Source organism: Parasteatoda tepidariorum, chromosome 7 (assembly GCF_043381705.1).
Source record: "Parasteatoda tepidariorum isolate YZ-2023 chromosome 7, CAS_Ptep_4.0, whole genome shotgun sequence".
NCBI lineage: Eukaryota > Metazoa > Arthropoda > Arachnida > Araneae > Theridiidae > Parasteatoda > Parasteatoda tepidariorum.
This window is the reverse complement of record NC_092210.1, coordinates 7796643-7810054: the sequence shown is the minus strand read 5'-3', so window position 1 is coordinate 7810054 and position 13412 is coordinate 7796643. Positions and strand designations below refer to the sequence as shown.

Here is a 13412-nt window from a genome sequence, read left to right as displayed (position 1 = left end):
CCCCAGACCAACAATCGATGTAAAGGGATGATATGCTATTTAGGTTACTTTTATTTTTGTGTTTTGATCTGTTTTATTGTTACAAAGTAGCATATTTCATCACAAATCATTGCATTCTTCGTATTGTAATTTTCCATTTCAATTTTTTATTAAATAAATGTAAATGTGCTTGTAAAAATATGCACAAACTAATACCTTTTTAGACCAGCGACTTAAATTTTCCGTTTCCTCTGATATTAATCATCACCATCTGCCGTCCTAAATTTTAATATCCTATGCATCACCCGGTATAAAACTCATGCCAGATAGTCACAGATCCTTTCCCCCCTGGCAATTTTCGGAGTTAGCAAGGATTTTAGACCTTAGGAAGGTGAATGATGATTATTAATGTGGTCATGATCGAGAATAATGGAAAAAGAGGATTTTTTTTAAATATTTAGAAAAAAAAAATACATTCAATAAAAATTGGGGGGGGGGAGATATAATATCTTCATCAGCTCTCATACTATTATGTACGATTTTTATTTTATTTTCTGTTTTTAACGTGATATTTATACTTAATATGTTCAAAATCATCAATGTTTCAAAAAAAAATTTGAGCGCTCCTCACACTATTGTATAGATATATTTCGCTTTGGTTAAATTTATACAATATAGAATGCACTCCTTTTTGTGAATATAATCGTGCGATGAGCTGATGAAGAGATATCTTCTTTTTTTTCCAGATTTTTATTAAATTTTCCCTAAATTTTAAACATATATATATATTTAAAAAAATTCTACTCTTCCTTTTCTTTAAAATAATTTTGATAGAAAAAAGTAGATCATCATAATCTTTGCTTAGTGGATGTTTTCAAATTTGTTTTAAAATAAGTTTTTTTTTTTTCAATAAATAGAACTGTTATTTAAAGACTTACACTAAATTATATTATTTTATTTTTAGGAAGCTTAAACACTTGGCGACGAAGATAGAACTAAACAAATTCGCCAATTCTGCGTCTTGATAATGATGTAAATTCCTTGTAAATTTTGACTTTTTAATTATTGCATAAATGCTTTTAATTTGAAATGCATGCTAAGTTAATTTAATAAAAAACTTATAGTGCTTTCCTATACTATGTAACCAATCACTCATCTCACACAATGGATACCTTTGTAAAATATATTCATTGAAGAACTCTTAACTATTCACAAATTTATCAGTTAACTATAACTAAATAAACTTTAAATACAGGTCTATTTTAGTGCTTTCAACAATTTAATTTCAAAAAAATAAATTTTTTTATGATTGTTAGGAGGCCTTTATGGTACTAAATAAATCAATTTATTTTAAAACGTGAAATTTTTGTTATCACCACTGTAAGTTTAAATAAACTGTAAATATTACTCAAGATCAGAAATTTCAAGTTATGATAAGCAAGAGAAATATTAATTTTGCTATTTAGGAACAAAACATAAACGAAAAAATCCATGTTTTCACATAAAATCTTAGCAAGAAACTTCATTAGACGTTTTTTACCATTTCGGAACAAAACTATGCATTTTGCAATGTGATGAGTGGAACAAGTAAATACAGGCCATTCTACTGAATATTCTTTCCGATACATCTGTGAATGTTTTTTTGGAAGACATGGTCTCCGTCAGCAACTAAGACTAGCTTTGGTAGAACGAAATACATTTCTCACAAGCACCCCAGCTTTAATGGAGATGTCAGCACTATACACAACAGCAAGAGCATGAAGCCGAAAAACACCGTTCACCATTGGGAGGAGAAAGAGCCGACGTAAAAGATGGGGTACGATTGTGTGACGTCATTGGCTGAAAAATGCAACATTTAGCTGTGGTTTATTTTTCGGGTAAAATTGATATCATTGTGGAGTGCCCACTGGAATTTCCAGAGACCCTCCGGAAATTCCAGGGTAGTAAACTGGTATGCAATATGTGTGTGATCACATAAACTCGGCAAAACATTTTCGGCCAAAGGTGCGCAAACGCACCATCTCAATAATTATTTTTTATTAACACTGTGACGTATATTTTTCACTAATTTTATTTTTCTGCTATTGCCAAAGGTTCTTAAAGACACCCAAAATTTTATAGTAATTTCAATTGCTGTAAACGCTTACTGTTGAGAAACTTTTAAACTATTAAAGTTTTTTTTTAACTTAAAAAGGTTATTGACAAATGAAATTTTTTGAAAATGTATAATTATTACTTTTGAGATTTATCATTGTTTTTACGATGGATTAAAGCTGCAAGCCAGTAAATAAAAAAAATAATACAGATTTAAAAAAACAACAACAAGCGTTCAACTAAATAGTTTGTTCATTGATTCGGTGAATGGTGATGCCCATATGCCCCATTTTATTTCTTAAATAAAATATAATTTTTTATACACGAAATTTTTTGTGTCTTAATGAATGTAATGTAAGCATATTTCAATGAAGATACCATATTTTATATGCTTGGCCTAAAATGGGTTAATATGAATGAACTATGTACTGGCATCCTGTGTAAGAAGTACATATGACAGATTGCAAATTGATTCAACTAGATTTTTTTTTTTTTGTAACTTATGCTACAGCAAAAGAAAAACAAATATAGTAAAACAGACGAATAAAGTAATTTATTTTAGGAACAAGTAACAGTTTCACAATAATAAAACAAATCTGAATTAGTTATTATACAGATGATTGGTAAACCAGCACAACTATGCTTCGATAACATACACTTTTGTTTTTACAAATGGGGGGAAATGAAAACTAATTTAAAATTTCACAAAACTGAAAGAAAATAAACTTATTTAGCATAAAATAAGGCAAATTTAGACAGCACATGTTAAAAATACAAGGTCAATTAGGATTTAAAATTTTTTTTTGTTTAACTCAAACAGCAATATATCAAAAGCAATTTAACTCTTATGCGGATACATTAGAAAAATATATTGGAGAAATAGAGATTTAGTTCAGTATTATCATATTTTTAATATGCTTTAGTTATGTGAAAGACAACTTATAAAGGTTTGGGAAAGAACCATTAAATCATAGAAAACAATTTTGAGCAAAAAAATAAATAAAATACTACAAAATATTGTTATAATCTTGATCCAATTTTTTTTTTTTTTTTACTGTTTTTATAAACTTTATGTTCTTATAATTCAATAAAATCAAAGGTTATTTGTAAAACTATTTTAAGACAAAGGATTATAAAAATATTTTTAAAATTTCAATAATTTATAAAATATTTATAACCTTTACATTTTTACTATTTCTTTTATGCATATAGAAAACAAAATAAGAAAGAATAGAAATAGAAGCATATTAACAGAACTCCCAACTATTCTTTTTAATTATTAGTTCGGTAAAAGAAAATCATTATACAAAATAATTTTTTTTTTCAAAATAATAAAAAGAAAAATTATAAAAATATTTTTTTTAACTTCAATAAAATATTTACAGTCTTTAATATTTTACAATTTATAGTGGCATTGAAATTAAAGATAATAACAGAAGCACACGAATTGAAACTCTCACTGAGTGCAGTATTTAAGTCTGTAAAAAAGAAGCAGAATAAAAAAAAACATTTTTTTTTTTTTGGCAATACAAAAACAAGGAAATATAAAGGTATCTTCTTTGCAGTAACTTTTGCATTTTGAATTTATGACAAAATATAAGGCTAAAATATTTTTTAAACATGAGAAAATAAAGCAAACAGCTTCAACTACGAATGGGCTGTAATATTCTGTAAGTGCCATTACTTAAAAATTGTTACCACTAATTTAAATATTTCACAATAGCGACTCAAAAACTGAACAGAGGTGCTATATTGTTTGTCATTTACACATATATAAATACACATAAAAGGCATGATCATTTTTTTTTGTTATTTAAAATGTATTTCAATAAACTGCCCTTAAGCTACTTTCTCTGCCCCGCTATGAAAATAGCCGGAACAGATATATAGTCCTATTGTTTAGTGCCCAGTGGTCCCTGCCTATACCTTTCACAAACTTCAAAAAAAAAAAAAACCAAAATCGTACACCGGAGTACCAAAACTATAAACATTAAATGAAGGGAAGAAAAAAAATTTACTTTTAAAATTCAAAAAAAAAAAAAATTGAAAGGGGACGACACAAAGACAAAAAGGAATCCTCTAAACACAAAGCAAGAAATGTACACAAAAAAAATCATCGATGAGGAGATGAACAAACAAAGATAATTTTTAGGCCAATGACCACAAGCTGTGTGATAATGTCCAGATCTCAAGAAACGCCAGCACTGGTACAGTTGTAGTAAATCAAAACTTTCAGGAGCAGTCAGCTTTGCGAACCGTAGGCGGCTATCATCTGTCCCACTTTGGGGGCATCGTATTTCAGCAGCCGGCAAGAATCTTTACTGGACACATCAACACCATTTATCAATTAAGAGGCCACCATCAACGCCTTTCCATATCTGTGGTAGTAGTGGATGCTTTTATTTTATTTTTATTTATTTTTTTCTCATTTTTCATCTGGTAGCAGGTATGAGCGCTACTCTTCTGCTTCTGTGTTAGGAAACCAGTGGCTTTGTAACCAGCCCACTGATCAACTGTTGACCCATAGTAGAACTTCAATAGGGTTGTGAGAATTGGCCACCTTGAGATGCAGCAAAGTAGGCCCTATCTCCTTGGTATGTAGAGTCTTGTGAGAGCATCCCTTCTGTCTGGGAACGCATATCATCCACCAGGTAGGTGTCCTGGAGGGAAAAAAGTAGTTTGATAAACATTACAGTTTTTTTAAAATTAAAAAAAAACAATTAAACTTGAAACTAAATTAATATAAAGCATAAAATAGGAGAAAAAAATTAGGGGTTTTTTCTGTATAATATGCATACAAACTACTTTTAAGCAAGACAAATAATAAACTTTAAAAAAATAAAAATTCCAAGAAAAAAAAATAATTTGATAAGCATAACAGCTTTTACCAAAACATTATTTACCTTGAAACAATAATTAAATATAAAACATAAAATAATAGGCCAAAATGAAGAGAAGAAAAAAAAAAAAATTTTTTTTTTTCTGTATGATGGTATGCAAATTGACTACTTTTAAGCTGGACAAATAACACACTAAAACAAAATTTTAATACATAACAAAGAAAAGTTTATAAAAAGAAGAAAAATTTTATTCCTGGAAAAAAATAATTTGATAAGTATACAGCTTTTAACAAAAAATTATTAAACTTGATATAATAATTAAATATAAAATAATAGGCCAAAAGAGAAAAACTTGGATTTTTTTTTCCTGTATGGTATGTATACAGACTACTAATAAGCAGGACAAATGACGAACTAAAACAAATTATAATACATAAAGAAAGAAAATTTCATCATAAAAAAAAATCATGATATATACTACAGTCTTAATAATGTAAATCTGGAAACAAGAGGCTTTTTGTTATATAGAATTTTGTGTTACATAGATCATTTTGCATAACATTAAACTTACCTACTAGACATGGCAATCTGATACAGAACAATAGCAATACTACTTAAAAATAAACAATATTAAAAAAAAAAAATTCAAAGTCAATTCCTACTTAAGTCAACAAAGAAAAACTTTATTTTAGTTACTTTTTTTTAAAATAATTACAATTTTTACTCCCATATAAATCTAAAATTAATAATTGAAAAAACTGTATGTAAAACATCAAGTGTCATCCACAACAAGTTTTTAAAAAATGTATTTGAACTTGAATGGATGAATAAAAAATATTTTATGAAGGATTGAAAATTTGAATAAGATATATAAATATATAGAGGGAGAGTGTGAACTCATAGTAGGAATTGAAAGGGAAAAAAAGGCATGGATCACACGTGAGCAATTAACTATTTCTTTGTTCAAATAGAGCTAAAAGTAAGAAATTAACACTGATGTTATTTTTAAAATGTGTGATAAACTGAATCGCTTATAGTAAAATTTAAATCAATCAGAAAATTCCATTTCGTGTTTCACTCATCCCTATTTATCTAATAAATTAATATTTGCAAAAACTGTATTATTAACATCAAGTATCCACAAGTTTAAAAAAATGTATTTGAACTTGAGTGAATGAATAAAAAGTATTTTATTAATGATTTAAAATTTGATCAAGATATGGGGAGAGTGTGAACTAATAGTAGGAATTGAAAAATACCAAAATATGCATTTACTTAAAGTATTTATTATTTATAGAAAAAAATTTATTATGCATGCTAGAAATAAAATTCATTTGGTTTGCTCTAGAGATTGAAAAGTTAATACGGTTATGAAGAATTGCAGTTTACATTAAATAGCTTTTCTACTGCATATTTTTAATTTTAGAGTTACTTTAAGAAAAGAAAATTAACAGTTTCTAGTATAATTTTATAGAAGACTGAATTTATTAAAATTTGCGATAAATTTATGATTTAGTTGCTTTAAAAAAAAGTAACCAATATTAATTGATTCATATTTCCTCCTACCAATAATTTATAAAAATTTTTAATAAAGTTTAAAACTTCCTTAATCAAACAAATTTAAAGTAGAGTTTCATTAATCTCACTATGAAAATATGGTGAATACGACTGTTTAAGATAAATTTATGATACTGTTGTTTAAAAAAAAAAAAAATAGCCAGTATCAATTGGTTAATATTTCCTCATACCAATAACTTATAAAAATTTTCAATCAAGTTTAAGATTTCCTTAATCAAACAAATTTAAAGTAGAGTTTCATTAATCTCAAAATGAAAACATAGTGAATATGATGCTTAACAGTTTTGTGCGAAAGTAATTTTTGCAGATATGGATTTTCCTTCAAGTACTGTTAAAAATTCTATGATGACTAAATATGCAGCTTTAGAAACAAAACTTATTTCAGATTTGAAATTCCTATACCCAAACTAGGCAATATCTAGTATTTGCATAAATGCAACAAAAAAATTTTTCCAGGTCATGGAATGCCCTTTTCCTGTATATCCTTACTGGTCACCACACAACTTGTTTTTGTGCTACCCTCTACCTCTACACCCTGGTAATAATGAATAATTTGAGTGAAAAGAATATATAATATAATCAATGAGATAGATAGAATATAAGTTGTAAACCATTAAAAAAAAAAGTAATAGAGAGTGGTTTTCAAAGTAATTGTGGTTTACTCACCTGAGACAACTCTGGCTGTGATAAACCAGGCTGAGAGAGTCCTGGATAATTGGGCTGGCTCATCTGACTCATGCTCAACTGTCCTTGCGTAAGAGGACCTTGAGAAAATCCACCCATCATGTCCTAAAAGGCAACATCAAAATTGTATTAGTTTAACTTCATTGAATGGCATCAGAGCAGTTACAACTCAGGGTTGCCACTCCATTCTGGGAAAAAAAATTTCCTATGTTTTCCCTGTACACATTATACACACTGTAGTAAGAAGAAACACACAATATCTGTGCTCTTGTACAAGCTACATTGGGCTAACAACACTAGTTTTAATTGCTGGAAAAACTTAAGAGAAAAAAGGTACATCTGAACATATTTAAAACAAATAATGCTATAGTAAATTAAACAGTTTAGTATAGTTGAAATATCATCCTCAAATATTCCAGACATACCTGCCAACATTGGAGAAATAAAATAACAGAGATTTTACCAGCAACATGTTTTAACCTACGAGTAGAGTTTTGATACATCATGCATAATCATGTAAGTCTTAAAGGAGAAATTCTAATTTGGAAATATAAAGCACTTACGAAGTAAAAAATATGTATACAAATCTTAACCTAAAGAAGTTTTTTTTAAAGCCATAATTTATAATTACTTAGACTGCTAACACTCAACATACTGCAGTAAAGGCAATTGCACTATCTGTTGGGGAATAAGAGAAATATTTTTGCCATCAGCAAATATTTTATCACCCAATCTTTTTAAAAAAAATTTCTTAAACAAATTATGGAGAAATTTGAGAATATACGGGTAAACAGGAGACTTGGCAGGCATGCATAGATTGTGCTTTGAGTGGCCACTATTTTTTTAAAAACAAAAATAAGAAACAATTCCCTTTTTTTTCTGTTTGTAAAGAAAAACTCCAAATCCCCAGCCTTTTTAGTGTTATTTTAGGTGATTTGTAAATTCCCTACTCTCCCTGTGGAGTGGCAACCCCGAAACTGTAAGCAGTTTCAAGAGAGTTAAATGAAGCATCCAAATATTACAAACTTTCGCTATGCCAACGTAGTTACAAAAAAAATCTTAAAATTACTTGGCTAGCTTGGCTGTTAAATCCAGTCTGGGAAAGGTTAAGTTGCCCATTGGAGACTGCTCTACCATTTGCTTGTCTGCCTCCACCTTTTCTTGTGGCATTACGATTCCTTTGGTTTTGACGAGCTATAAGGAAGAGAAAAAGTATTTTTTAACTAGTTCTGAAAACATTACATAAATGACAAAATAAACCAGTAAATTTTTTACCTTGAAGAGCTTGTTGATGTTGATTGTAGAAACGTGGAGGAATGTGAGCCATGTTCAAGAACATCCCAACAGGAACAGGCAAATTAGCAACGGTACCCTGAGCTCTTTCTGGACTAATGTAGGAGAGTTGATCGTGTGGTCGATTGTAAAATGCTGGACCTGAATGAAAGTCATAATCATTAACTTCCCTTCTTCATTTAAAATTAAACAGGGTGCGTAGCCAAATCTTTCAACAAAAAACAAGTACTTTTCAAGCACTCAAAAAATATTTTTAAGCACTATATACTTTAACAAAATGCAAAATAATTTTTAAAGACTTTACATGATCATGATAAAATAACTAATTTCTGACAAAGAACTCTTTTCTTGATTATATCAGCCATTATAAAATGATCAAGAGATTTTTAAGTTTGATATCAGTCTGTGGCAAAACACAGCAGAGTTGCACATGAAAGTGCAATAATCTTGTCGAACCCAGCTCAGTAGACGCATGTGTGGACTCGCAAGAATTTAATGTAAAATGATTGGTAATTTCATACGCCAATCATTTTACATTAAATTCTTGTCGACGGTACGCCGAAATAGATTGTGGTTGAATGAATTGTGAAAACGTTGAATAGAACAATTTGAAAAGCAGGCTTTTGCATAATACGTGGCGAAAATGGACATGGTAAAGAAGAAAAAAAATCTCCTTTTCAAAAAGGGAAAATTAAGCACTTTTTAAAAACAACTTATGAAAAAAAGCACCTTTAAGGGCTTTTAAAAAACGAAAATTGAAAATAAGCACCTTTAAACATTTTTTAAAAACTCTACGCTCCATATTAAATGTTTAAAACAATTAGTGAAATGTTTCATCTAATTAATGTTTTTTGGAGGCTGTGTCACCACAAAAAATATTTGAGTATTTAATTATCAAAAAACATTTCATTGTTTCATATATTTCCTAACTGAAATTCAAAATGTTTAGTTTGACGGTTTTTAAAACCAGATTTCAAAAATATACTCTTAACTTTCGGTGTTTCTAAATAAATACTAGCAAGAAATGCATTCATAATACCCATGGAGAGACTATATATTTTTGACCTTATCTCAATCAAAACTAATTTGTTTCAGACCCAACGTCAATAAATTGAGTAGCCTTATAAAAAATAATGCAAAATACGCCCAACATAAACAATGTAATTTAAGACCATGCTATTCAAAATAACTAAATAAAAAATAAAATAAATAATAAAGCTAAATACGTTTTAGAAATTCAAAAAAATAATTTAGGAGCTCCATGTTACTATAATTTAAACAATTATTTGTCTTGTTTTCTTTTTTATTGTTATTCAATTAGTTGCACAAATTGATCAATTAGTTTCGAGACCATTAGCTTTCATCTTAAATGAGTATTGATTTTACAGTGCTTATTATTTACTTTAAAATAAATTTTCCTTTTAAAATTTTATTAAGGTACATCCATCAAATTCCTTAAATATTCATGAAATTAAATTGAAAAATAAATAGTATCAATGCTATGAAAATAAAAAAGTTTTTTACTGAATGGAAGATTTCACAGTGATGTCTTATGTCTTAAGTTGGGCTAGTTAATAACAATAATATTTAATTGAAGTTTTCTATCACAAATAGCAAAATGGTAGAATAAAGTTAGAAATAAATTTTTTTTTTATTTCATAAGTGCTTTGCTCATTCTTTTTTCATTATGTTTCAAAATAACACGTGCATTTTAAGGTTTAATAAAATATTAGATCACCTATCCAAAAAGTACTTTGCTTATAAATTTTATTAATTTAAAATTTTGGACTAGAATTTTTTTTTTTGAAAAATCCTAAATTATTATGATGATGGTATGTTTTCAACCCAATAAATTCTATAGCAAAAATTATGTTTTTTACTTTATTGTCCAAAACACTTCTGTCGATTGCGCAAAGGAAGACTTTGTAAAAGCTTAATTTGAGCAATACTGAAATATTTGAAAATGAGTAATAAACTATAATGCAAAGTTAATAGCTTATTAATTTAAATTTAGATCCATGCCTTTTAATAAAATATAATTAAATTTAAAATAACTGGTTTCATCTGTCTTAAATTATCCAAAAACTAGTTTTGTAGTGTAAGAAAATTGGCAATATAATAAATTAGTGCTATTTTTTTATATTATAAATTTATTGTAAGTTTAAATATAAATTAAAATTTTGAATTCCCTTTACAAAACACACACTTTTAAAAATAATTGCTGTTGCTTTAATGAATTAAAACTATTAAGAACAAAGATTTATAGATAATATTTGAGTTTATTTAATTTACTGATATTTTATATTTAATAAGTTATTAATAAAATCTTAATACTATGAATAGTGGGACTTTAATCAATATCGAACTAACATCAGAGATGCCATCTTGCTCTGGACAGAGAATAAATATTTTCTAGTGGTAGTCTTTTAATGCCTGATTCTTGGTTTAGTAAACTTGATTTATAGAGATTTTATTCACCACTACTTCTAAATAATTCAAATGGCTTATGTGATACACCACTTTATTACCATAAAACTGTGTTGAGTCTTTTAAAAAGTTGGGGAAATTCATTTGAATCATTTCTAAAAATGATTCAAATATTTAAAAAAGTTATAAGTAAAATTAATAATATTTATCAAATTCTTTAACTTAAATGCCTGCAATAACTTAGGTCAAGATTATTGCAGGCCTAAGTTATTATTATTAAATTATAATTATTAAGTTTAGGAGTTAATGAAGTCATAGCAATTAAAAGTCTCGTAATCAGCCAAAAAAAAAAAAAACTAAGGCAGATTTTGTAACAGCATACATACACCATAATATTTTTAAAAAAGGCAAAAAGCTAACTAAAAAAAATGAGTATAATCCGCTTTATTTCGGTATAATATGGACACATTTTATCACAAAGGAATAAAATATACTAATCTTAGTTTCAGAATTACTTATTTTAAAACAGTTCCCAGTATAATTTCATAAATAGAGCAGTGAACAATCTTATCTCTCTTAAACATCTCATGCTGGCATGCCCTTAACAAATTAAAACGCGAGATAACAAATTTTTACTTTTGTTTGCTGTAAAAGACAATTGTCTGTAAGAAAATAATATTTATTATTCTCTCATCAGTTTCTTTAAATGTAAATAGAAAGAGATATGTTTGTTACGATTTTTAGATATTTTTTTATTAACTCTTATTGACAAAACAATAGTTTTTATTCAATAAGTTTTATTTTCCTCATTTCACACTATTTAAGAAAGAAACCAAAAGAAGGCTGAGCAATGCCGATGTAGATATACGGCCGATGCATAGATACGGTCAAGCTGGAAGCTAAGATGCAAGCAGGCTCCTACATAAGGACTATTGTTTTTTTTTCTTAAACTTGCAACATAGTATAGAAATAAAACATACCTCCATTTAGGTGAGATGATCTATCATACACACTGCCTGGAATCATGGCTTCTCTTGCATCGTACATGGCAGTATTCATGAAATGGGATCCCTGAAATTAAATGAAAAAATATAAATCTTTGAATAGCAAAAACCAATTTGAAATTTATTGCTAATAGAATTGGAAGAGATACATACCGGGTTCACTGTGTTGGTAAGCTTCCTCGGTTTGCTAAACTGTATTAAGCTTTCCTTTAAATTATTTAATGGCCCTTCAACCAAAACTTTGTTTTCTTTGTAAAATGTTAATAAGTGATTCCACAAAGTTTGCTATGGAGAAAACGATTAAATTTTAAAACAAAGCTAAACATTTATAACAACAATAATTCGAAACCAATTTTATTAATTTTCATAATAATAATAATATTCAAATACAGAGGTTACTACTAAACACCATCAAAATCAATTTTGGATTCAAATGTTAGTAGAGAGAAAGATTTGATGTTGAATATATGAAAAATTTGAAAAGTAAATATTAAATATAAAAACAATGAAAAATATTTATATTTACCTTGGATAAAACTTTAGGGTTGCCAACAATAATTATTCCATACCTAAAATACACAACTCAGTGATTAACAATTCACAACAAAATAAAAAGTTATTACTACAGCATAAGGCAATAATTCATATAATTTAATTTTAATAAAATGATATTTCTAACAATATTGTAAGATGACTAAGCAATTAAAAAGTATTTACTACAATAATTACTTACTTAAAACTTTTTCAAACTTGGAAACATTTAATTTTAACAAATAATAAATAATATTAAACTTAATAATAAATTTAAATAATAATGATGATTTTAAGAAGGATATTAAAATATATGAGATAATTTGGTCGCACACTGATGATAGATTTCATTTTTTCTCACTCAGAACAAATAATATTATTTATGGATTAGTTTTTGCAGCTTTGTAAACAAAACAATAAGTTAGAGACGATGTTCCATACAATACAGACTATGTTACACAATTGTCTTGTTGATAATTGTTTTAAAACGGAGCTATTTTTTTAATTACAGTGGTCCCATATCTCAAATGGTCCAGACATCTGCAAGTCTGGAAAAAAAATTCTAGGCACTATGTCTTTAAAGTAAAAAGATTAAACCATATATTCTATAAATAAAAATTACAAATAAATGACAAGGTAAATTGATGAAATGACAAAAATGACAAGGACTACACCAAATGCTTTGCTTTTGATTAAATGACAGAACTTAACAATATTTAGAGTGAAGAAAAGAAAAAGAAAGCAGATTTAAAACAATTTTTATTTGAGGTGAAGAATTAGCAAAGATATTCAGATAAATATAACATAAAACAAGGTTTAAACTTCAACAGTAAATCAATCGTATATATTAATAATAAAAATAGGAAATAAAAGAGCAAAGCGGATTTCTTAAGGAAAACATTAATCTTTTGAAAACTTTTTCAGAATTAGAAATTTCACGGTTTACTATATACCTGGACTCACTTTTCTCAAAAACTTCAAA

At 27.5% G+C, this 13412-nt stretch overlaps 2 protein-coding genes across 2 annotated transcripts in view; one reads left to right on the top strand and one right to left on the bottom strand.

Moving 5' to 3' along the window:
• Positions 1 to 1113, top strand: part of LOC107437796 (DNA mismatch repair protein Msh3) — a 45343-nt gene extending 44230 nt beyond the window's left edge. Inside the window, exon 20 of the mRNA XM_043040836.2 lies at positions 944 to 1113. Within this exon, the coding sequence (XP_042896770.1) occupies positions 944 to 1004 (61 nt within the window). The 3' untranslated portion in view covers positions 1005 to 1113. The remainder of the gene's footprint in view (positions 1 to 943) is intronic.
• Positions 1114 to 2604: 1491 nt separating this feature from the next.
• LOC107441024 (Upf1 RNA helicase) overlaps positions 2605 to 13412 on the bottom strand; it is a 37160-nt gene continuing 26352 nt past the window's right edge. Inside the window, exons 19-25 of the mRNA XM_043040835.2 lie at positions 12426 to 12468; positions 12053 to 12184; positions 11876 to 11966; positions 8451 to 8609; positions 8245 to 8369; positions 7158 to 7280; positions 2605 to 4733 (exon numbers count right to left, since the gene is read on the bottom strand). Coding sequence (XP_042896769.1) covers positions 4608 to 4733; positions 7158 to 7280; positions 8245 to 8369; positions 8451 to 8609; positions 11876 to 11966; positions 12053 to 12184; positions 12426 to 12468 — 799 coding nt within the window. The 3' untranslated portion in view covers positions 2605 to 4607. The remainder of the gene's footprint in view (positions 4734 to 7157; positions 7281 to 8244; positions 8370 to 8450; positions 8610 to 11875; positions 11967 to 12052; positions 12185 to 12425; positions 12469 to 13412) is intronic.